Source organism: Pseudoliparis swirei, chromosome 20 (assembly GCF_029220125.1).
Source record: "Pseudoliparis swirei isolate HS2019 ecotype Mariana Trench chromosome 20, NWPU_hadal_v1, whole genome shotgun sequence".
In the NCBI taxonomy this organism is placed as follows: domain Eukaryota; kingdom Metazoa; phylum Chordata; class Actinopteri; order Perciformes; family Liparidae; genus Pseudoliparis; species Pseudoliparis swirei.
The window spans coordinates 20,806,395-20,830,249 of NC_079407.1; the positions used below are offsets into that span (position 1 = coordinate 20,806,395).

Genomic DNA, 23,855 nt, shown 5'->3' on the forward strand with positions numbered 1-23,855 from the left:
TGGTCTACTTTGAATTACTTGGTATACTGGTGGTATAGCTTAACCTAATAACCTAGACACACATTTCATTAAATGTAGCGGAATCAAGTGTTGCATACAATAGTAATAATGAAGATAAGTATAGTTTCTTTCTGCATTTCATGAATAAACCCCAGTGTTATTAAACCCCCACTGACTGTTACAGACTCTTGCACATCTTATTTTTTTCTAATAAAATACACTTTGATAATGAACTTGTTTTAACATACTATTATTTTTGTTTCCAATATTTGAATTGTAAATGTTACAATTTCTTCTCATTCTCAATGTTGTTTCATTTTATTGCACTGTATTTTGGTTATGCACCTTTAACCAAGTCAAATTCCTTGTATGTGGAACGTACTATAAACAGTTCTGATTCTAATTCTGATTCCAATTCTGATTCTTATTCCAATTCTAATTCTAATTCTAATGCTAATTCTGATTCCGATTGTAATTTGAATTCTAATACACACTCCAGTCCAGGAGGTGGCGGTAATGCACCTTGAATGTGGTTGCCAACCGCCATTACATTTCAAAGAAGAAGAAGACGGAAGAGACGAAGAAGAAGAAGGTGTGTGACACTCGCGAACGTCGCCCTCGGCAGACCGAAAACAACCCAAGTGTGTGTGTTGGTGGTCAAAACAACAGGTACGCCGAGAGTTTTACCACTATACTGGATCCATTGCGCAGCTGTATTTGGCTTGTTGGAGTTAAAGCGTCTGTGATGCTCGCGTTGCTCCTGACGTCTTTGAAGACGAGCTAAACTTAAGCTAGGCTAGCTGTGATGCTAACGGTCGAACGTGAAAGGCCCGCTGCTGCACGCGCAGTCATCAAACTCCTCTCATTCAGAAGACTTGTTTGACATCTAGGAGTCATACTATTTATATGAAGGGTACTTTAATACCCGAGTTAAATTAATGTAACAATGCACACACGGCGCTGTTGTGAAACTGAAATGAGAATAATAACTCACTATAACTCTTAGACCACGTTAGTTGGCTCTGTTCGCTCATTGGTTGCAGGCAGTCCTGTTATGTTGATCTACTAAACACAAATTATGCATGTGAAACAACGGAGAGGAGATTAACTAAAATAACTCAGATTATACACAGTAACGGCAAATAATATACAGTCACAAGCTGTGATGTTATTGAACCCTTAATGTGAGCCCTTGATTGAAAATATAGAAAAACATTGGCAGTAATATGAACAAATTTATCCGATTTAGTGCGTTGGCCTGAACGTCACTTTCCCACTGCAACGCCAGATGGTATGGGTTGCAGTCAGGGCCTCAAATTGTTGGCACACAAATAAGTAACTAAAACTATTAATTTACTCATAAATGAGTTACAACTTAACATCTTTAGTCGGAGCTGAGTGAGAAGGAAAGCATACCTGTAAGTATATGGAAATAACCTATAGGTCTCTTTTGATATTAATGAATATATATTCACATCTGTGACAAAAGAAAAAAAATACATAAGTTTAACATTGAACTCTCTTAACATGCACTCAACACCGGACTTCAGTGTGTAACTTTCACTTTTTAAAGCATGTTCCTTTAAATGTGTCTTACGTCACTGATTTGTTGAAACAAAATGTGCTTAATGACGCATAGTATTTAACATAAATAAATGTTCAGCCTCTTAGCTTTTAGATGTATTGGTTGTGGTTTATGGTTTATTATTTTGGTAAGTAATGGTGTGGGAACCAGAAGTTATGTACAGTACTCTGAGCTTTATCTGGGCAGCAGTTTGTCTCAGTGAAATATTTATTTTAAGAAAAATAATAAGTCTTTTTTATTATTATCTATTTTACCTCAGGCTCTTTCACTCTATGCCTCTTCCACATTCATTTTGGTCCTGCATTTCCTCATGTCCTTGTGTGCTTTCTCACTCTCCTCTCTCCCATGTTTCTTCCACTCTCCAGCAGCCGTGCCACGCCGCGCCCCCACCCCCAGCGGCGCCGTCATGTGGCAAGAGGCCCGCAAACATGAGCGCAAGCTCCGTGGCATGATGGTTGATTACAAACGCCGAGGAGAGCGGCGGAGAGAGTACTACGAAAAGATCGTAAGAGAACTCTATCATCTATATACCTGAGCGACGTATGGAGAGACACTTGAATATTACTTCTGCTACAGAGGAACTCTGTGGCCGGAGATCCTCGTGTACCTGATCCTCCATTTTCAGAGAGTTAGCTTTCTTTTTAAAAATGAAAACTGGAGAATAGCCGAATGCGGCACTGACCCCGTCTTAAATTCTGGGATTGTCTTATTTTAATGACACACATCTATTTATATGCTGTGAGAGAAGGCTGTCAGTTGGTTGAAGCGACTTTAAATGTCTAAACCACAACTCCGTTTACTTGTTTTGACGAAGACATGTTCTATGTTGAAATGTTAGTTGCTGCACCTTTTATTAAAAGCTCTTAGTAGTTTCGTGCTTTACTGATCTTGCACTGGTTTGAGCTTTAAGTAGACTGATGCGTTGGCTGAGACTTCTTCACCTCCTGCTAGCTTTCTATTTCTGCTAGTTGTTTTTTGTTCTGGCTGTCGAGATGGAGCCTAATTTAGACCTAAGATGACGGATGAATACAACTCTCTCTTGCATCAGCATTTTGCACAAAAAAGAAAAGATGTGTGAGCCAGGTTTGGCCTCTCTTTACTAAAGCACCACATACACCATCATATATTGTCCTTATAGACCTAATAGAAGATGACATTGAGGAGTTTAATGTTCCAGCAGTATAATATCTTTCACAGTTTGGTTAGTTGATAACAAGATGCCAATGTATTTTATTCACACTGCCTCTCATTTTGTCCGAACAGAAAAAAGATCCAGCTCAGTTTCTCCAAGTTCATGGCCGAGCCTACAAGATCCATCTGGATCCTGCTGTAGCGATGGCTGCAGAGAGCCCCGTCAACATGTGAGTGCGCACGCACACACGCCGCAAACACACCAAATGAACTGTTCAATAAAGTAACCAAGAAAAGTGGGGCTTAAACCTGAAGGTCAATTCAAATTTGTTTCAGGTGGAAATAGTCAAGATAATTGTGTGTGCACATTAATCTTGAGCGACCCGAGCGCGGCAGTCCACTTGGATGATGAGAAACACTGTGATTGGCCTGTAGAGATCCCATCAAATAAAGAGTCAGATGGCAGTTATCGTGAATGAAAATCAAATATGTTGTCACAACCCAAGTCACAATAATCAAACTGTTAGTAAGAACAGACCACCTGTATTAAGAAACTGTTTGACTTGTGTGTTTTGTATAATTAAATTAAAGGGAAAGTGAACATATTGAAAGCTTCAAAAAGAGATTTAAAAAGCCATAACATCAGCAAATGTCAACATTATTTTCGATTAATAGAGAATTAAGATACTTTTTTTTCTGAGATGTATATTAAAATAATTTTGCAATTGTACTGTTAACTATTTCTGGAACTATTGGAATTCTTTTCTGATCATTCTCATTAAGATTTATTTTACAGAAATCGTAATGTTTAATATAAGATGCCCTGTAATTTAACACTTATTTAGGACTTTCTTATCAATTGTCTTTGTGTTATTATTTATTTTAGTAGATTGTATGAACTTTAATTACTTTGACTGATTTGATAGTGGTTAAGGAAGTTAAATAATATGGCAGCGCTCCATGAAGTCAGAGGTGAAATCAATGCTTTCCCGTCAGGTCGGGAGCTCTGGTTAAGCCTCACCTGATACTTAGCTTGCCCCAGACAGGTTAGTTTCCCAGCACAACTTTCTATCTTAACTGAACCTGAACAATGTTGAATTTGCTTTAGGGAATAAACAGAACACGACTTGACTAACCAAAACATGCTTTGCTTATTTGGTGAACTTGCTTCATGGAACTTGCCCCAGATACTCAGATCTTGCTCATCAGAATATCCCTCTTTCTCTTGTTTTGTAAACAGGATGCCATGGCAGGGAGATGGCAACAACATGATTGACAGGTTTGATGTCAGGGCTCACCTGGACTACATCCCCACCTACACACCTCCTCTGCTCAGCACCTCGTAAGTCTTAAAGTTACCTAACGTCCCACTTATCCAGAATCTGTCAATCTGCTGTGATCTAAAAAAAAAATATCTTTCTTTTTTAAATGTTATATTGTCTGTCACTGTTTTATGTTGTATTGTCTGAAACTTTGTGTAATGTGCTACTGCTGCCGTCTTGGCCAGGACACTCTTGTAAAGGAGATTTTTAATCTCAATGAGGCATTTCCTGGTTAAATATATTTAAAATACAAAATAAATAAAATATTCATACTTAAGAACGTGTCGGAGGGTCATGTCGGCGTTTTAAAAGGAAAACAGCAAAAACAGCTGTTGACACAAGAACGCGGCAAAGAAGATCCATCCGGAGGAAACTAACGCCTAAGTAACGGACCGGGCTCCTTCAACATGTGTTCTTCACAGATTATTCTACATTATGACATTTGGGGCACTTGATTTAAAAGGACAACACAAGTCATGGTTCCAAGAAAGTACAGTAATTTACAGAGCGCTATCCCTCGTTTATTCAAAGGTTACCAACACTGAACGTATTGCATTTTCAAATTGCAAATACTTCGACGCTGCACATTCTTGGCTTTCCCCAGCAATCTGCTCTTCAAAATGTGAGGTTTATCGGATGAACGGTTCCGGAGTTAAAATGCAAATCACTTAGACACAGACGGACAGTTTCGTTTCTTTCTAGTTCGATGTAAATAAATTGTCTTGCGTATTATGCAACAATCGTTTGCTTTGTTTGGTCGTTACGTTTTTAAATACCTCATGGAGAGTTTTCATTGTGAAAATCATGGTTTTATTTACATTAAACAATTCTCAGTGCATCATGAGGCTAACGGTTGTTAAATGCCTTTAATGTAAAACATAAAATGAACCATTTAATAAATGTTTGAACTCTTGTTGAAACATTTAACCATCTGCTTAATGTCATCGCCCCAGTCTTTAACTGGACTCTTATATTGGAGCGTTATACCACCAGTGGTACAAAACACGAGTTGTTCTAGTTTTTACTGTACATCAAAACAACTCTTACGAAGTCATTTAAAGGGGTCGTCCTCTACATTGCTTCAGTGTCTAATGTTTTAGGCTCAAATAGAAGCCAACACTGCTCATAAAGTGGTTAAAAATACTCTACACGCTTCTGCTCTTTGTCTCATACAGAACCTCGGAGCAGGAGAACGAGGAGAGAAAGTGCAATTATGAGCGATACAGAGGCCTCGTGCAGAATGACTTTGCAAACAGTGAGTACGACAAACAAGTTTAATGTCACTTGACTAAAATATTACAGTAACATTTGGTTTCATGTTGTAACACTGTCCTCCCACTGTTCATGTGATCTTAATGTGCTATAATAGTCTGTTAATCTGCCCTCGGCGGGTATGTTTAGTTGTGTTGTGCTCTTAAACTTCCTGCTGTCCTCCAGTCTCTGAGGAGCAGTGTTTGTACCAGATCTACCTGGATGAGCTCTACGGTGGCCTGCAGAAGCCAAATGAGGACGAGAAGAAAAAGTACGTCATTGTTAATGTTATTAAAATGTTTCTTTGATCCTCGCTGTGCATTTTAATCAATGATTCTCTGAGTCTTTGGTTTGCTCTGCGTTTCTAAATCGTTGTTCCTGTTGTGCAGACTGGCTGAAAAGAAGGTCTCTATTGGTTACACGTATGAGGACAGCACTGTGGTGGAGCCAGACCCCGAGTCAGACAAAGATGGAGGACATTCAGAGAGTGTATCCGAAGAGGATGAAGGTATCCCAGATATTGGTGAGAAGTGGTTTGACACTGAGACTTGCGCCACAGGAACATAAATACTTCAGAGATGAACCAACACGCTTATTCAGAAACTGAGCAGAGATGTTAGTTTTAGATAGATAGATAGAGATATACTTTATTAATCCCCAAGGGGAAATTTGTCTTAGTCTGTTAGTTTTTATCATATGTAGTCTACCTCAATTTGCTTTGTTTAATTAGTCAAGTATATTTGCTTCAATCTAATCTTAGTTAAAGGAAAACATAGATATTTTAATATAGATTTAGTCAATGAAAGCTGTTTACACTTAAGTCAATTGACTCTGTTTTAGTCAAAAGGAAAAAATGATTGACGGTCATATTTAGTCATAGTTCTAGATGTAGCATGGCGATTCCATATTTTCCTCTTTATTCCAAACCGACTTGCATGCAGTGAACTGAGGGTCCTCTCTGTCTCTGGGTAACATTTGCTTTGACGTATGTTTTGATGCAGATGTGGAGGTTGATGTTGATGAGCTGAAGCAGGAGCAGGTGTTGGACATCAACAAAATTGCAACCCCATATGGAATGGCTGAAGGAGACTTTGTTAGGTAACATATCAGTGATTATATCATCGTGTGTCAAAGGTCAAACTTAGAGCAAAGGCTGTGTAATGAGTTATGATTCTCTTGCTTTTATAATTTCACAATTTTATAAGAAATTCTGTGATTTAGTGACCGTGTATACAAAGTGTTGTTGGAACTTTAGATAAGGAGATGTTTATTACAAAAACAACAAACAATTGTCTTATTTTTTAATGATCTTTCACAAATCCCTGAGGAGATCAAAACCATTTTACTTATGTTTTTTCTTGTGGCCACAATGTAATTTAGCTCCATGACATTGAACTCCTAAATCAGTCAAAAACATAAGTCACACAGTTTCTTGAAGGAAAATATTGCAATGAACAATGTAGCCTCGTCCAATACATGACGTGATTGTTTACAGGCTCAGGCAATTGGTTTACTGTCTTGCAGACATAAAATGCAGTTAAAAATATAAATACAAATATAGAACTAAAAATGTTATAATGTTGACATGTTTTTTGAAATTGTTGTAACTATGTTAACGTGGCCTTGTTCATCAGGATGTTGAGGAAAGACAAGGAGGAAGTGGAGGCCATCAAACACGCCAAGGCTCTGGAGGCAGAGAAGGCCATGTACTCTGTAAGATAACAGCCACTAAGAAATACCAGTGCGTCCTGTAATTGGTATTTAAAAATGTCTTGGTGACATATTTGACCATTTCAGGGCCGGCGTTCCCGCAGACAAAGGAGAGAATTCAGAGAGAAGAGACTAAAAGGCCGACAGATCAGCCCACCAAGGTAAAATGTGTTCTTTGACGGGGGTTTTCTTAATTAGACTAAACTTACATCAAAACATGTTTAACTAATAACATCATTCTCCTGTATTTGTAGCTATGCAAGGAGAGACAGCCCAACATACGATCCCTATAAACGGTGAGTTGAATATTTTGTCAATCTTTCGTTATTTGTGGAGTCTGTATTTTTATATCTGAACTTTATTTTCTGATCTTTCTTTCAGGCATGAGTCAGAGTCTAGCTCTGAGTCGCGCTCTCGCTCTCCCGGTCCAGAGAAGATCACCTTCATCACCAGCTACGGAGGCAGCGACGATGAAGCAGTCGCCGCGGCGGCGGCAGCAGCAGCAGCAGCCGCCGCTGTAGCGACGGCAGCAACAGCGGCAACAGCGGCAACATTAGCAACTGCAGCGGTAGCAGCGAAAGCAGCGGCGACAGCGAAAGCAGCGGCGGCGGCGGCGGCAGCTGCAGCCACACAAACGAGCGGTCCTCACTCTGGACACGTCCCCTCCAACTTGCAACACCCTGCAGGTCATAGCAGGGGCTCCCGGTCGGTAACTTTCCGTCTTCCTTCTATTAGTTATTATCCTCGTACAGTTGAATTTCTGTCTGTTGAATTGACCACAGCTGTTAAGGCAGGAAGAATACTGTCGAGGAAATACAGATTTTGTGGTAGGTGAGGTGGATCACAGTTTTTGATCAAGTAAAATGTCGCTGTTAAATAACAAATCGACCTATTCTGCATGGCCTCATAGAAAAAAGGATTAGTTTATGATTGTGCATGTCAGATTTTGGCAAAGCAATGAGTAGCCTAAGTATAGGACATTTTGATATTTGCTTATTTATACCTCTCTACAAAGTCCAGCATGTGGCAGTAAGATAATATAAAAACAAGAAGAAGTATTCTGAAAGTAGACTAGGCGCTGGGCTGGTGTTGGCACTAAGACCGCATGTCTCTGTTTGTCCAGGAGACGGAGGTCCTCCTCCAGTCGCTCCCCTTCCTCCTCCTCCTCCTCCCGCTCTTCATCTCAATCCACTTCTCGCTCTTCCTCCCGTTCGCGGCGTACCCGACGGGGCCGCGGGGGAAGGGACGAGCGCCGATCCAGGACCCGATCGCGGTCGAGGCGGCGTTCCAGATCTCACTCCCGGGGTAGAGGAGGGAACGGAGGGGCCGCATCCTGGAGGAGACGTGACCGGACACGATCGCGCTCCACCGACCGAGAGAGGGAGCGGGAGCGAGAGAGGGAGCGGGAACGAGAAAAAGAGAGGGAGCGGGAAAAAGAAAGGGAGCGAGAGAGAGACAGGGACCGAGATAGGAGACGGCAGTCGGCACGCAGACGGACGAGGTGAGGCTCCCCGGTGTTTCCTGCGTCTGTTATTGTTTTGCAACACGCATGGCAGTGACACGCGCCCTCTTTCGGTTTTCCCATCAGGTCTCGCTCCAGCTCCCGGCAGGGGGGCAGCTCGAAGCGAGGCGGTCGGAACAGTGGAGGCCACCGGAGGGCGGACAGCGGCAGCCGCAGTCCCTCTCAGTCCCCCAGCCACCCCGACCACAGTCCCTCCCCTGACAGAGGAGGCCTGCCTTCTACCAACACTGTCCGTGACAAGCTAAGAAAGTAAGAAACACCCATCCACTGTCGTCCTGTGCTCTTTGGGGGAAATGGTGGCTGCAATTTATGAAAATCATAACCATTACAAGCGTTTTCATTCCAGCACCCGAGCAGAGTGAACAGACAAAAACTGTCACAACGATTACGCTTGATCTACAGGCACCCTGTTGGTATCCTCTGCCAGTGTTTCACAGAGCGGCTCAGATCCTGCACATAGTTGAAGAGACCCTCTCAGACGGCTAGTGTAGTTCACACTACTTTAGCCGTGTATACTTGCTGATGGCTTTTGGAGCTTTCTGACAAACGCGCCAGATCAGAGGCACGTTGGCGTTGGCTCGGCACTCGCTGTTCACAGGCTCACCGAGGCGTCACCTCGCAGGCTGAGGATCGGAGCTGTCGCGGAGCGACGGCCAACGAGAGGGCAAAACACGTGTTGAGGGGAAACCTGGGAGACGGGTCCCCTGTTAGCCATCAAAAAAACAGAAGAGTTTAACCGCTTAATTTAGAGCACTTTATTTGACAAAGGCCGCCTTGTTTTATAACTGTGTTGACGCATTCTTTTATTCATTTTTGTTTTGTTCAATCAAATTCGTCGCTATGAAATGTTCAAATTAGAATAATCCGTCATACGATTAGATCTTTCTGATGACGAAATGTTTTGAAACACAGAAGTCAGAAAAATTATAATAGAAAGCCACGAATCTGGACAACATAATTGACCTCGATTCTTGAAGCCCCCCGTTGCTATCAGACCACAGGAATGATTTATAAATGCATTATCGTGTTTTGAATGCCTTTTTATATGTATACCGTAACATGAGGAAGAAACGGTCACGTCTTCATCACCCCAGCTAATTGTCCTCTCTCTGTCTCTGTCTCCAGGCCTGATACTCCGGGTGGTAAAGAGACGGGAGCTGCCAAAGTCAGTAAGAATTTGATCTCGCTGGGTTTCTTGCCTCCCTCATGCCTGACAGGCTGACATGGTTGTCACATCCAGACTGGGATGTAGAAGCCATGTTGTTTCTCTCACAAAGTGGACATGCAATCAAAGCCTGTTATCTATTTTGCAACTTCCTTTACAGTATGCTTCACCTTCTCCAGTGTTTGGCTGAGACGAATGTGAACTTGCCAACAGAGACATGACAGACTGAGTTAATGCTGAACATGTCGGCTCCCTGTGAAGTCCTTATCGTCGTGCTTTTAGTGTGTGTTGTGAATGCATGTGTGTATATACACGTGAGAGAGTGCAGCATCTTTGTAGTCTCGTATACATGTCCGGAGATTTCTTCTTTTTTATGACTGACCGTGTGTCTTGTCACAACTTGTGAATCAGTGTTGGCCAAGATGTTTGATTTAACTCTGAAAAACAAGGTCGTTTTGGGCTTGTTTTAACAAGCAGCAGAGCTTGTTACAAAAACTGAAACGCTTTGTACAGATGGAGATTAGAGTAAAACGATAGCTGGACACTTTTTCTCCTGTCTGTAGCCTAAATATGAATTCACTGGGAGCAGTAAGTTGGCGTAGATTGGTGCAAAGATTGGAAACGCTTAGCCTGGCTCTGTTTAAAAGTAACATTACGCTGTCCAGCATTTAGAAAGCTCACTAATAAACATGGTATGTCTTGTTTCTTTAATCCTTAAAAAAAACTGAAGTGTAAAATTTTAAAATCGCCTTTTTCATAACGTGTAAGTTACTGAGCTTCGGTTTCCAGTCTCACGTCGCGGTGGCAATGGCTCCTCTGGTAGCTTCATGTTTAGTGTCCAGACACGGTTGAATCGATCTCCCCATCAAACTATCGACAACAAAGGGAATATGTGTATTTCCCAAAATCTCTTTGAGACTAAATGACACGTGTATTAGTTAATTTCTAACGTTCTTGACTGTGCGGTCCTGAACAAGCTGCTGAAGAAAAGTTTTGAATACTTTCCAACAGACAAACAGATGAATACTCTTCTTCTCTGCGGTGTTGTTCCCGGCCGTTTTTCTTGCCTGGCCGGCTTCAAACGGCCCAGCGATGGGCGTGTTGGCAGCAAAATGCCACTGGCTCTTTTTGAACTTTCCGAACTCACCGAACCTGTACTTGTTTCACTTTTTGACACTGCTGCCCCCCGCCCCCCCTTTATCTCGCCCATGGGAGTTCATACTGTAAAAATATTTAAGTGTAAAGGTTTATGTGACTGAATCCTGTCCTGCTTATAAACTATCCTATGTAGCTGCTTTGAGCTACAGCAGCAGTTTGCCTATCTCCTCACACACACACACACACACACACGCACACACATAGTCGGCCAGTAAGACTCAAGTGTGCCTGTCAACTCGTCAAACATCACATGTAATTATTGAATCTGCAGCGTTTATATCTCCACAAGCTGCTCTACATAAAGGTGATTGTATCATAATTGTACGGCGGCACGTCCTTTGATCCTCTCTTAAACACACACGCACACACACACGCATACACACACACACACCCTTTTGTCAGGCTCTGAAATAATGTGCTAACACATTGTGTCACCTGCAGCCCAAGATGACCCCTCAGGAGCGGCTGAAGCTACGAATGCAGAAGGCGCTCAACAAGCAGTGTGAGTCAAAGTGAACGGGGCGCACGTGTTCGTGCACGTGTTCAGAAATACGTGGCGACGTTGGGTGCCTGTTGGGGATTTGTTCACATTATGCAGTTAATAAAGTTTGTTTTCGCCCCTAATTCCCTGTGTTTCTTTTCCTGTCCTGCAGCCAAGGCGGATAAAAGAGCCGCTCAGGTGAAGATCCAGCAGCAGGAAAACAAAAGACAGGTGTGTGTTTGTCCGTTTTCCTGTGCTTCACCAGACGGCGGGGCTGTCGCCCTTTATCTCCCCTCATGAGTGTTTTATTTGACAGGAGCGGGAGGGAGAGCTGCGAGCCATGGCACGCAAGATACGCATGAAGTAAGTGTGTGTGTGTTGGGTGGGTTTGTGAGTGGGGGGGACTGTCGACTGTTTGGTATTTGTGTGTTGCAACTGTCTTACCCAGAGGCTCTGCATTTAGGGAGCGGGAGAGGCGTGAGAAAGAGAGGGATGAATGGGAAAGACAGTACGGGCGACAGAGCCACTCGCCTTCTCCTTCCAATTATGGTAAGGTCCATATGGGGCGAATATAATAATTTTGTGTGTATTGTTTGAGCGCAGTCTTGTTTACCAAAACATATTATCTGTCTGACTTGCTGGATTTAGTTTCTGCTCCAACAGTCCTGTAGACGTTAAGATGCTCTGCCGCGATATTGTTTAACGGTGTCTCTGTGTCCTCTGTCCCCTCAGGCCGAGAGCACAACTCACACAGAAGGTATGTGAAGCCACAAGAATCCACACGGCTCTGATGAAGCAGGATTCATTCTGGGAGTCTTTTAACATTAATGCACAAGCACTCTCTCAAAGGCAGAATAATATGGTTCACCTTTAGCGAAGGCAGTGGTCAAACTGGGTGGGTTCGTCGTTGCGCCTGCATGTGATGGAGACTGCCTTGTTTAAGTCGCATGTTTTCTAATCTTGGCAGCCCGCAAACAAACGACTGGGTTGTCTTTATTTCAGTTTGTGGGACCCAAAGTCTTAAAGTGTTTCTTTATGTCCCCCCACTTATTCAGTAAATCTGTTGATCTTTCTTAACTGTCATTAAAGGCACAACTTCTTATTCACAAAAAAACACGAGTCGCCTAATGCCGAAAATATAATGAGCCCTTTAATTATTAAAGAGAATCACTTAACAACTCAGTCTAAACCTGTTGATGTTGACGGCGGCTGCTAAAGGCTTATTTACATAAATAATGTTTTTTTAAATATTTAATTATGATCTGTTAAAGTAATTGCCATAACATGAACTGATGAGGTGTTTAAGATCCAAAAGTGCACATGTATTTCTGACACTTGCTTTTCCTTTCATTCTGCTTATTGTGCACTTTTCTTCCAGGAGGTCCCGGTCCCAGTCTCGATCTCAGTCCCGGTCTCGCTCCCGGTCCCAGTCCCACAGTCCACACTACCGGCACTGAGCTGTGGGAAACATGGAGGCATCATAGAACACCTTCAGTAAAAAAAAATCCTCGTCATTAGCACATACTGTCAAAACAAGCAGCCGATTGCGACACAAAGAGATGGACTGACTGACACAAATCTTTACTATGTTCTCTGGTGTGTGTGTGTCTACAGAACATAACATTATGACGATGATGCCTTTAGTTTCACTAACTACACAACAACAATTGTTTGAGCCAAGCAGAGTTTGATCTGCCTTTCTCTTATATTGTTTTGCTTCATCTTGTAAAGAGACTGCAAGTTTATTTAATTAGTTTCTGGTTTCTTCTGCATGCTCCTTTTTTTCTTCCTGACCGGTTCTCTCTTTCAAAGTACATAATAGTTATGCAATATCTAACCTTTAACATCTTGTCCTCTTCTTACTTGTCTTTAAGGTTCTCTAAACACTCGCACTAAAGACCATTTTAAACAGTTGAGCTGATGTACATGATATTTATACACCTCCATTCAATTGTTTATTGAAGAACATTTAGTCAGTACGTGAGATCAATCCATCCACCCCTCGTTTTATACTCTGTCCTCTGCCAACCGGTTAACAGCAGCAAATAGCCTTTTTGTTTTCAATAATGTTGAATGTAAAATACAGAACAACCAATAAAACGGACTTTGAAATGATTTGCTCATTTTCTTTATTCCGCCTCTAAAAAAAATCTCTTGCTTTGAAAATTTGTACCCAAATAAATGGTTTAATTAGTGTTACTAAAGCGTTTGGTCTGCATACCTTAAATATGTCATCACATGTAGGTCGCATAAATTGCATCAGAATATGCTCAAGTTGTTCCCTTTTAAACCAGTAGGGGGCGACACTTCTCGGTTTTGCAGCGACAGGTGCCTCACTGGATGTTGTTGCTACTCATCTCACTTCTGGGACATTTCCCGGAGATTTAGCTGCGTTTCTGTGGCTGTAGAGCAGCTGGTAAAGGAGAGACACACGTGCTCCTCTTGTTGTAGTTTGGTTTCGGAGATGCCTGAAGGCCACCAGGTAGTTCCTCTGCGCTGCCGAGAAGAAACGACATGTCGGTGTTCCTCTATCGGTTGTGAAACTCTTAATTTAAACCAACAGCAAACGCGTGTTGAGTGGGTGACTAAACATTAAACGTGTGTGTGTGGGAGGGGGGGGGGAGGCTTTCGAGTAGTGATAGACGAGCTTGTTTGCGGAGTGTGTTACCCGAGGAGGGCGGGGTCAGGGTCGCAGGAGCGGGCGGTGCCTGCAGTCGCCCATGCCCCCTTTTGCCCTCCGCTCGCTGCGGGGGAAGAAGCGTGAACTTGAACGCAGCCTTCAGAGCTCAGTGTGAGAGTCCAGGCGGCGGGCAGTCGGTCCTCTCAGGCGGTGTTTCTAGGTTTCGGTCAACTTCTCGGAGGAGACGGACTTTTGGGTTCCAGAAGGTTTTTGTTGTTGGTTCGGGACCCCGAGAAGGCGCCGACGGCTCGACGCGATGTCCAGGCGCAAACTTGGAAGCAGACCGCAGCACCTGAGCGCAATTCAAGGTAAGCGGGGAGAGCCGTCCGGAGGCCGGATGTGAGGATGTCCGAGGAAATTAGTGTTAATTAACGTCACACTTGTGTTGTCTTTGTGAACGCATGGTTTGAGTTTGCTCTGCACACCAGTTATCACATTTATATTAATGTGCTTTTAATTTACAAACGTGTACACTTTTTTAAAAATTTTTTTTTTACGTACATAGAGTTAAATGATGCCAATGGGTGTTTAAAAAAAAATCTCTTTAGGAAATATTTAAAGAAGGGCTCATATTCCTGTTCCATGTTTGTGTCTACTGTTGTTGCAGTCGCGCTCTGATACAGGAAGGACCGGTTTTTTGTGCACGTTGTTTTCAGAGACTACAGGTCCGAACACGATGATTAATATATCCAGGAGACCACGATCAAGTTTCTGGCTCGTCTGGGGCAGTTGCTCCAACCGGCTGGCTTTTAAAAAAAAAAAATCTTTATTACATTTGGAAATGTAAATAATGTTCTGAGTGAAAATGTAGAATAGATCCCATTCAGTCTCTCTATTTGATCCCATTCAGACTGTTCAAACATAAAGACAACAATGCTGCTCACAAAGGACGAGCATGTGATGTGTGGAGGGAAATAAGAGAGAAACTTGAACACCATTTGGTGTTTTTTCAGTTCTCTACTAGAGACCAGTGGTGCGTGTCTGGTGTGACCACAGGTCCTCTCTCTCGCTCTCGCTCTCTCTCTCTCTCGCTCTCTGTGCGTGTGTACGCGCATGAGTGTGTTGAGACCGCGCCTTGCAAGTCCGCACGAACAGCCCTGAAACAGGAAAGGTGACATTTTTGAGAAACCACTGGCGAGAGCCAACTCCAGACTGTACTGTCTGTACCTGTCCTGTACGTTAGCCGGGGCAGGTGATCCAGTCGAGGCATCAAGGTGTGCCCATGACCGCCTGAAGCAATACTGACCCCTCCTCCTCCTCCTCCTAGTCTAAACTGGAAGCCTTTCTTAAGAATTATCCAAAGTTTACTCCGACTGAAGTTGTGTCTACCTCGTGCACCTGCGGCCTTTCAAAGGACTCCCTGCTAACCGCATGCAGTCTGACAGGTTGTTGAATGAGCCGAGCTGTCCCGTACATATCTGTGAGCACAGAACACATGGGGGCTGTTCTTATCTTAAACACCGTCAATCATTTTTTTGACAATTTAATTTTTAGTCCACTTCCCGTTGAGAAACTCTAGCCGCTTGTGTTTTCTGGGGCACGTTGTAATAGCGAGGACATTAGCGGAAGCTTTCGGTCATAATGTTTCTTTTTGAAGTCGAGTCACTTTAGCCGACAGCGCAGAGTGAGTGTCGCGTTAGAATGAGGCCAAGATGGACAGTTGGGCGTCTCTGTGCGGCGGGCCTCAGTCAGAGAGCGGATCTCTCCTGGGTTGGTTAAAGGAAGTGGTCAGTATAGGCTGAGCAGATTGGCCTCATTGCTCTAGAGCTCACAACTGAAACTTGCACTTTCGATCACCACGCCTGCTCGTTCCACTGAGGTCGAACAGCACTGTTGTTAACTCACAAGAACATGGTCAAAGAGGAAAGAAGAAATCCACATTTACTGGGACTCTTGTAAGAAGTGTGGGTCAGCACAAGTTGGTGTTGTCTGTATGTTCAGCCTTTTTTTTTTAGAGAGAGAGAGAGAATGGGATGTAAATGTCAAGGTTTGGTATTCTGTATTTTGGAGATACTGCCAAATAAAGAGATGTGTGTAAAAATAATAACGCTCTTTGGCTGCGATTTAAAATGTTTGAGAGAAACCACTCTCATAAAGAACCCGTTTGCTAGACACTACCTACATCCATGGGAGAAGAAGATTACACCCATTGGCTGTCGAAGGACAAGGGTGAAACATACTGGATTGAATGGAATCGTCTCAATTCATCTTCAGATTATTTTCCTCCACTTACTTTTACCTGTCAAGTTCAAGGGGGTGTCTTCAAATGTGTTGTCAGGACAACTCTCTTTACTGTCATAGGAGACCAAGAAAACTAGATAATATTCACCTTTTAAAGATGGAACCTGTAAATATTTGCTTGAAAAATTACTTAATTAAGATTCTGTCAATTGACTAATCACTTGTGGTTGTAGCTTTATTAAAAATAAAGGGTTAGCTGCTTTGAAATCCATGTGCGATGAACTGTCCTTGTGTCTCCGTCTGTGTTAATTAGTTTATCTGTGAAACATTAGAAGTAGCTAACATTAAAAGTTGGTAATTGAATTGTCTCTCTTCCCTCTGCCTCATGTCATGTTTGGCAGATGTCACTGAGATGGCGAATGGCGCCACTTGCTCCGGCGACCGGCCTCCTCCTGCACCACAGGTCCAAGCTCCTGGCGAGGGTCGTGACCTCCTGACCTGCGGCCAGTGCAGCCGGGCCTTCCCCCTCGCCCACATCCTGGCGTTCATCCAGCACAAACAGGGGGGCTGCCGCTCTCGAAACCAGGACCCGAGCGCCAACGCCACGCCCCCCTCCCCCGCCAACCAGGCGCAGCACTCGCTCGGGCCGGCCTTCATCGAGCTGAGGAGAGGGGGCCCAGCTTTGGGGGAGGAGCCGGGCCTGAAAGTGAAGGCCGAACACGGCAGAGCAGGTGAGCCCTCGACAATGGAGACAAATAAATAGAAGGCAGGTTGCTAATTAGTGACTCTGTTTTTTGTTTTTGTAAAAAAATAAATGTTTTCAACCCGCCCTCCCTCTTAATTTAACAACTGTCCCCCCCCCCCCTCCCCCTTCCCGAGTCCAGCTCATTAGCTAGCCGTTGCCATTAGCAGACTTGCGTGAGTTAGTGACGCACAGGCTAATTGTGTGGAAAGGGTAGGCGTCAGGAGCGTTCGGAGGGCACAGAGGGGCCCCGAGGGCCCCGCACTGAGCACCTGAGCTCCTTCTCATCTCCCTGACTGTCAGTCTCTGAGGTGGAATGGCCAGGTAAACATGTTTCTGCATCTCTGTCTCCCACTGCGCCCTGGACAACAGAGACTGGAACCACATCCTCCTCACACCGTCTCAGTGTTCTTAGGGCCGCCCTGGTGGAGAGGCGTCGGATGGTTGTCGGCGTGTGAAGCGGTCAGCCGAGTGAATGTGAGGCGCCGCTCTCCTCGCTGTCATGGAGGGCGTTGCGTCATGCGCAGCTCCTCTGCCGTCGCCCTCTGTTCCGCCCTGGGCCGAGCCACCTGAGCTCCTGGGAACCCTATGCGTCGCTTTCTCCTCCTTTCTGTTGTTGTCACATTTTTGGCGTCTGAAGCCATCCCTCTCTTCTCATTCCACGCGTCCGACGTTAGAAGCGGTTTTCCCGACAGTCTTTTTCTTCTCTTCTTTTCTGCTGCGTTTTTTCTTTGGGAGAAAGAAGTGCAGACCCCGTGATGGCCATGCCAAATAGGATACCACACGGTGGAAGTCGATCAGCAATTCATGAATTCTCATTACAATTTTTTATTTATTTTTAAATTTCACGTCCAATGTGTTTGAGATGGAGGAGAGTTATTGCATTTGAAGGTCAGATGTCCGATGTATTTGAAGGTCATGCTGTATCTGAGGTGAGAAAGCGGGATGTTGTGAATGATTGCAGATTGACAGCATCTGTCTGCACGCTCTTCGTCGGCACGAGTGCCCCTCTGCACGTTTTGAAACCCTCTGTGTCGTGTGCACACACGTTAGCAGTTCCTTCCTTTGTGTAACGCTCAGGGGACTGGTGCAAGCACCAATTTCCGTCGGTCCACAATCTCTTTTGTTTTTCTATTTCAGTCCGTTGTTCATCCCTCACTTGCAGTCAGAGAACGCACAAGTTTGGTAATTATGTTGCCGACAGGATTACACAACAAGCCCAACATGTGTGCACGAGGCGAGGGGGAAAGAGCATGAAAGCCTGTGCATAATATAAAAAGTGGATAAGTTTGCATTGAAGTTTCATAAGAGAATGTAGCTTGCATTTGTGTGGAGTTGGTAATTAGCGATTTTCGCCCGATTTTGAGTGTTTCTATGAAGTTTGAGTTCTTCTTCGTTGGTGCAGCAACGGGTCAGTTTGATGTGGACGCCCTGCAGCCTCGGAGGTCGTAGCAGGTCTCGTTGTTTCATTGGAGGGAAACTGAGCTTCAGAGATGACTGAAAGTGAAACGGCAGTTATCCCACAACAGAAAGGTCCTCCATCTCTTCTCTGTATGCAAGAGAGAAGCGGCGAGGAGCAAAGAGAGGGATGGATTACCGGAGAGCTGCGTGCATCTGTCTCATTCCTTTTTATTTATTCTCCTTGTTTGTTTTTTTTCCCTCCTCTCCAACATCCCCCCCCCTCCTCGTTTCTTCCCCCCATCTTCAACACACTTTCGCTTTGCCCTCTTTCAATTTCTCGCCCGCGCACCCCCTTCCTCCTCCTCCTCTCTCTTCTCCTCCCTCTGCCTCCCAAGGGAGAAGAGATTCTGCCTGCTGCTCGTTAGTGCTCCCAGCCAATCTGCATTTTTAATTAGTAGTTATTGCTTCTGCTTAATATTCAAGTGCTACCCCAGGCCAAATGGGAATCCTGACAAAAAAGGAAAAAAAGAGAAAGCGAGGGGAGTGAGGGAAGGAAAGAGAAACCGGCTGGGTATTGTGTTTCACTCCAGGACCCCGAGACAAAAGCCCCCCCCCCCGCCCACCCCCCCCCTCAGGGAAAGATTTTGAGTTTTTCCTTGGGGAGGGGGTAGAGGGGTGAGGAGGCCTGGGGTTGGAGGATGGGTCTCAAGTACAATCCTGAGGGGTGACATATCTTTGTGGTGTCTCTTGGCCCCCCGTACGACATTATAATCTTTTTATCTCATTTTCTTTTTATCTCCTGAGCCCTGACCTACCTATCTATCTCTCTCTCTCGCTCTCTCTCACTCTTCACCCTATTTTTAAAAGAAGTATCTCAACTTCTCCTGGGTTTCTCCTCAGGCTAGGTTAAAGGACATGAACACCACAGCTCCTCTCGTCTCCAGACAGAGGGAGGGCGGGAGAGGGGGGGGGGGGGGAAGAGAAACAGTTGCTCTCTTTTTCATCTTCACTCTCCTCCCCCCCTCCAGTAAAATACAGAAGGATTTGACTTGAGGAAACATGAAAGAGGCTTATACCACAGTCTGCTTTGAACCTCTTTACAAAAAAGAAAAAAATGAACTGTTTTCCCCCTCAATTTGGGGATCTTCTCTCCAATTTTGATTTATGCAGAAAGGCCTCATTTGTCAAGCAGGCTGAGTCAGGGCCTGATTTGCATAAAGCGTTCATTTTCTACGTTCTGCTAATTAGCAATTTGCAGCTTAATTGGAGAGTGGCTCTCAGTTAGGAGACAAAGCTATCCACGTATAAAAATATCTCCAGATGTACTTTGCAACACGACTGCATCTCTGTTAGTCTTTCTGATTCTGCACCTCCATTTCACTATTCTGATTCTTACTTTTCCACACACGTTTTTCCTTACTTTGACATGACTTCTTCGTCACCTGACCCTCATATCTGTCTATCTGGGCCTTTCTTTTGGTAAACGTGGCTTTCATCGTGCTGCTACTCCGTGTTTATAACGTTGTAGTGTCTTTTAAGTCATTGTTTTGATTGTCTTTGACACCTGACTGTGCAGACACTTTAAGCGAGTAGCTATCTTGAACATCGTAAAGATCCAGATATTTCCCAGAGTTGGTGGAGACCAAAAATGGAACAAAAAGAGAGTGACTTGAATTCATCAAGTGAACTCAAATACAACTTGAATTTCTAACTGGCGCATCTGCTGGATGTGTAAAAAAACATGTCCGTTGTTGTTTTCACAGCCTGTTTCCTCTGCCAAAAAATCCGTCATTGCGTCTTTAATCTCTGAGTCTTCCTCATTGGTTCACTCCTAGTGGGACTCAAGAAATGTCTCAACTCAGTTTTGTCTGTCTTTGTTTCCCAGTGACGGTGGAGCCCTCCTACTTCACCTGCCAGCAGTGTGAAGCCGTGTTTCCATCAGCATGGGCGCTCTTAAAGCACGCTCAGCACACACACGCCTTCAGCATCTACCAAGAGGACGAAGACGTGAGAGGAGGAGGAAGAGGAGGGCTTAAAGGGCACAAGTCCACGACAGCCACTCTGGACCCTCGCCACCTGAGCCACGCCCTCGCCTCGGCCTTTCAGCCCTCCGCCCTGCGCCTCAGTCGCTCCCATCAGACACCCCCCCCCTCCACCTCCTCCCCCAGTAACACGCAGGCTCTGAACTTCTCCGTGCGGCTCCGGGAGCTCGCCGAGGGGAACGCCAACCACACCGGCGGCTCCGCCGGAAGCCTGATGCCGTCTCCTTCCTCTTCTCCACCAGCAGCTTCTCCCTTTTCTCAGACCAGTGCCCTCCAGTCCGACTTTTACTGCGAGCTGTGCGGCCAGCACTTCCTGTCCATCCACGCCCTGTCCACCCACCGCCGGACTCACTCCTGCAACAGGCCCTATCACTGCGGCGTGTGCGGGCAAGCCTTCGCCCAGAGTGGCCAGCTGGCCCGGCACATACGGGGCCGTCACCGGGAGGCCGGAGGCGGAGGAGCTGGGTATGAGGCGGTGGATATGGTCGTGATGGAGGAGGATGTGGGGAGGCATGGGATGAGAGGGAGGCTCCAAATGCAGCCGGCTGGAGGCGTCACGGGAAAGGGAACGGGTGGTGCCGAAGTCAGAGCCCACGGTCCCTCCGAGCTAGACCTGAGCCCGCCCACACACCCCTCCCCCGCTTCAGGCCTGATGCTGCCGACCTCACAGGTCAGACCGCCCGACCGGGAGCGACTGAGGCTGTACCAGAGGGAGGGGGGCGCGGGAGGGGAGGAGGATGCAGAGGGGCCGGGGGCGCCTCGGCACACCTCGCCCTGCGCCAGCCCCTCTGAAGGCTCCCTGGAGAGCGGAGAGACGGGGGGCAGCGGCGAGAGCGGCATCGCCAGCGGCAACTGCACGCCCAAGCGGCCGGAGACGGGCGAGAGGGCGCGGGGGGTCGGAGAGTGGGAGAACGAGAGAGGGGAAGTCATCGAGAGGGAGACGGAGTGGAGCGCCACCAAAGTCAGCGAGGTGGTGCACGAGTGGCAGAGGGAGAATGAGCGGAGGAGTGTCGGAGGAGGTGTCAGCGACGGAGGCAACAACAACAACAACAACAACAGCAACAACAGCAACATTACTGCTGGCTGCGCTGGTAAGAAGAAGAAGGACGAGGCCTGCGAGTACTGCGGCAAACAGTTCAGGAACAGCAGCAACCTGACGGTGCACCGCCGCAGCCACACGGGGGAGCGGCCGTACCGCTGCGGCCTCTGCAACTACGCCTGCGCCCAGAGCTCCAAGCTCACGCGCCACATGAAGACGCACGGCGCGCAGGGCGCCAAGGCCTCCTTCCTGTGCCAGCTGTGCTCGGTGCCCTTCACCGTGTACGCCACGCTGGAGAAGCACCTGAAGAAGGTCCACGGCCTGAGCCACGCCAGCGTGGGGGCGCACGCGCAGGCCAGCGCCGCCCACACGCTGGCCGCCATCAAAGCCGAGGAGACGGCCGTCGTGGTGAAGATGGAGGAGGAGGACGAGGCCAGTCTGGATCGGATAGAGACGGAGAGAAGAGTTCCCAGCGACGTGGTGAAGAGGATGGAGCTGGAGGAGGGCGAGGAGCGCGGCCCGGTCGCGGCGGCTGATCTGCCGCCTGAGAGCAACGCGGAGGTGAACTTGGCGCTGACCTCTGTCGACATTTAATATAGCACCCTATAGGATTTAAGCCCCCCATTCATATACAAATAATTCGTCCCATCATTGAACGGACAGTCGCGTAAAACAGAAACCTAGTTTAGAGAAGCGGCGGCGGCAGCAGCGGTGGCCCCGCCCTCTCCGAGGCCCCCAGCAGCCACGTTGTTCAGCTGCAGCGCTGCCGGTTGGAGCTGAAGTGCCTCCAGGTCTCTGCGACCACAGAGAGTAGAACCAGGCCGTGACATTCAGCAGGGAGATTACCAGAGCTCTCGAACAGGAAGTGAACCGCCGCAGTCCACACACACAGGAAGCCCATCGCCACGCTGCAGCGCAGTGCAACAAGAGACGAGGGATTTGTCTCTCCCGACAGCTGGAGACGGATATTCACCGGCAGATAATGTCGTAAAGGGATTCTATTCGATGACAAAAATGCTTAGCAATAGAACAATATTAATATATCTCCAGCCGAGGGAGAAAGCTCACGTTGTGTTTTCCAGCTGTTGCTGGCTTTCTTTTGAGAAGACCTTTTAAAGACTATCAATGTTTCAACAGGCATGAGGGTGAAATGAATCCAAACACCGAGCGCCTGCAGTTCGTCCGCCTCCTCTTCTTCAAGGCGCTTGGTTGTCACAACACGTGTCGCTTATGTAACGTTTACAGGGCTCCAGGAGCCTGGCGAAGCTTGTGCTCCTGACTTTGTGACGGCATGTATGGACTTTTTTCTGTTTTCTAATTTTATAAATGTGAATAAGGAGACTTTAATGTGTCGTCTACTGATGTGTTTTGTTTTTTTCATGGTTCGTTTCTATGCATCACAGATCTAGATGTGACACGGGTGTGTATGATTTTCTCTGTGTGTACCTATTATCGTGTGATGGTCATTTCTCTCTTTCATCGTTTACATTTGTAAAGTGCCAGGCTCGTGCATGTTTGGCAGCCAATTGCAATTGTCCTTTTTTTTTGTTTTTTGTTTTTTTGTTTTTTGTTGGTTGCCTGTGTTTGAATTATTCCTAATTTATGGATGCTTGCATGTCGGGAACTGTGTAACTGCCGAACTACAGAGGTTGAGAGGTGATGGAGTAGCTGGTTGATTGGTGGAGTTTAGCAGGAAGCACTTGGGTGAGCTTGCGTGGATGTCTTTTGTGTGTACATATTGGGGGGAGGGGGGGCAGAAGAACCTGCGTATTTAGCAAAGAGACGGGTCGACGAGTAGAGAGCTGCACACATGCTCTGACCGCTGCGACGACTCGGTGAGATCACGTCTGATCCACTTGCATTCACGTCAGGGAAACGCCGGTGTGTGTTGTGTCATGAATGATCGTGATCGACTGCAGTGTAACTGTTCAGGGAGAAGATTTTGTACATAGTTTGACATTCTTGCCGTTGCTATGCTTATTATTGTTGTTATTAATAATATGAACTGCCTCCACTTTCCAGAGCGTCGTCTCCTTCCCGCTGAGCCCCCGGCTGTCGCGACGCTCCGCTGTCTTTGTAAAGTTGACACCGTTTTGTAATTCACCTTCTCAAAAGGAGCCTCAATAAAGAATTGAGGTTAAATATGTTTGTACTGTGGAGTCTTTTCTGCTTGTGGTTGCTTTTCCGAATATATCTCCTCCCCCCACCTCCCCCTTTTCTTCTTCTGGTACCCAGAACAAAGCTCTTGAAACTATTTATAAGTGTCTTTTTTCCACCATGATGTAGTCTTAGTTAGAGTGGGTCGTTCCTCTGAGGACCACTCAGCGCTGAGTTATTCATTTTGAATGCGAGTGTTTGGATTCGGGACCCTCACTCCTCGTTTCCATCCTGGTGATGTTCCTGGCTTTGTCTAGAAGCCCGGGAGTGAATGCCCGCGTGGTGCGT

The 23,855-nt window shown here is 45.9% G+C and overlaps 2 protein-coding genes across 3 annotated transcripts; both read left to right on the forward strand.

Moving 5' to 3' along the window:
- Nucleotides 1-597: 597 nt before the first annotated feature.
- clasrp (CLK4-associating serine/arginine rich protein) lies at nt 598-13,440 on the forward strand. Of its 2 annotated transcripts, XM_056441543.1 has the most exons (21): nt 598-669; nt 1,951-2,090; nt 2,849-2,946; nt 3,957-4,058; nt 5,214-5,293; nt 5,476-5,560; nt 5,679-5,812; nt 6,291-6,387; nt 6,924-7,002; nt 7,087-7,160; nt 7,254-7,295; nt 7,381-7,704; nt 8,123-8,500; nt 8,588-8,770; nt 9,647-9,686; nt 11,286-11,346; nt 11,498-11,556; nt 11,642-11,688; nt 11,789-11,874; nt 12,058-12,082; nt 12,704-13,440. In XM_056441543.1, exons 2-21 carry the CDS (start codon nt 1,992-1,994, stop codon nt 12,780-12,782), a joined length of 2,172 nt encoding a protein of 723 aa, XP_056297518.1. In that variant the 5' UTR covers nt 598-669; nt 1,951-1,991; the 3' UTR covers nt 12,783-13,440. The 2 variants fall into 2 exon arrangements, with proteins under 2 accessions (XP_056297518.1, XP_056297519.1); XM_056441544.1 differs by lacking the exons at nt 11,789-11,874; nt 12,058-12,082; nt 12,704-13,440 and having other exon boundaries at nt 9,647-9,690.
- A 676-nt stretch (nt 13,441-14,116) lies between these two features.
- Nucleotides 14,117-23,552, forward strand: znf296 (zinc finger protein 296). The gene is made up of 3 exons (XM_056441163.1): nt 14,117-14,313; nt 16,588-16,917; nt 20,215-23,552. The coding sequence occupies exons 1-3, from the start codon at nt 14,262-14,264 to the stop codon at nt 22,002-22,004; spliced, it is 2,172 nt and encodes a 723-aa protein (XP_056297138.1). The 5' UTR covers nt 14,117-14,261; the 3' UTR covers nt 22,005-23,552.
- The last annotated feature ends 303 nt before the right edge of the window (nt 23,553-23,855 follow it).

Excerpts from the sequence above, each read along its gene's own strand:
- znf296 (XM_056441163.1), top strand. The coding sequence starts at position 14,262 with ATGTCCAGGCGCAAACTTGGAAGCAGACCGCAGCACCTGAGCGCAATT. Across the intron at positions 14,314-16,587 it reads GCACCTGAGCGCAATTCAAG|ATGTCACTGAGATGGCGAAT; the intron begins GTAAGCGGGGAG and ends CATGTTTGGCAG. Across the intron at positions 16,918-20,214 it reads GGCCGAACACGGCAGAGCAG|TGACGGTGGAGCCCTCCTAC; the intron begins GTGAGCCCTCGA and ends TTTGTTTCCCAG.
- clasrp (XM_056441543.1), top strand. The coding sequence starts at position 1,992 with ATGTGGCAAGAGGCCCGCAAACATGAGCGCAAGCTCCGTGGCATGATG. Across the intron at positions 2,947-3,956 it reads GCAGAGAGCCCCGTCAACAT|GATGCCATGGCAGGGAGATG; the intron begins GTGAGTGCGCAC and ends TTTTGTAAACAG. Across the intron at positions 11,875-12,057 it reads GCCTTCTCCTTCCAATTATG|GCCGAGAGCACAACTCACAC; the intron begins GTAAGGTCCATA and ends CTGTCCCCTCAG.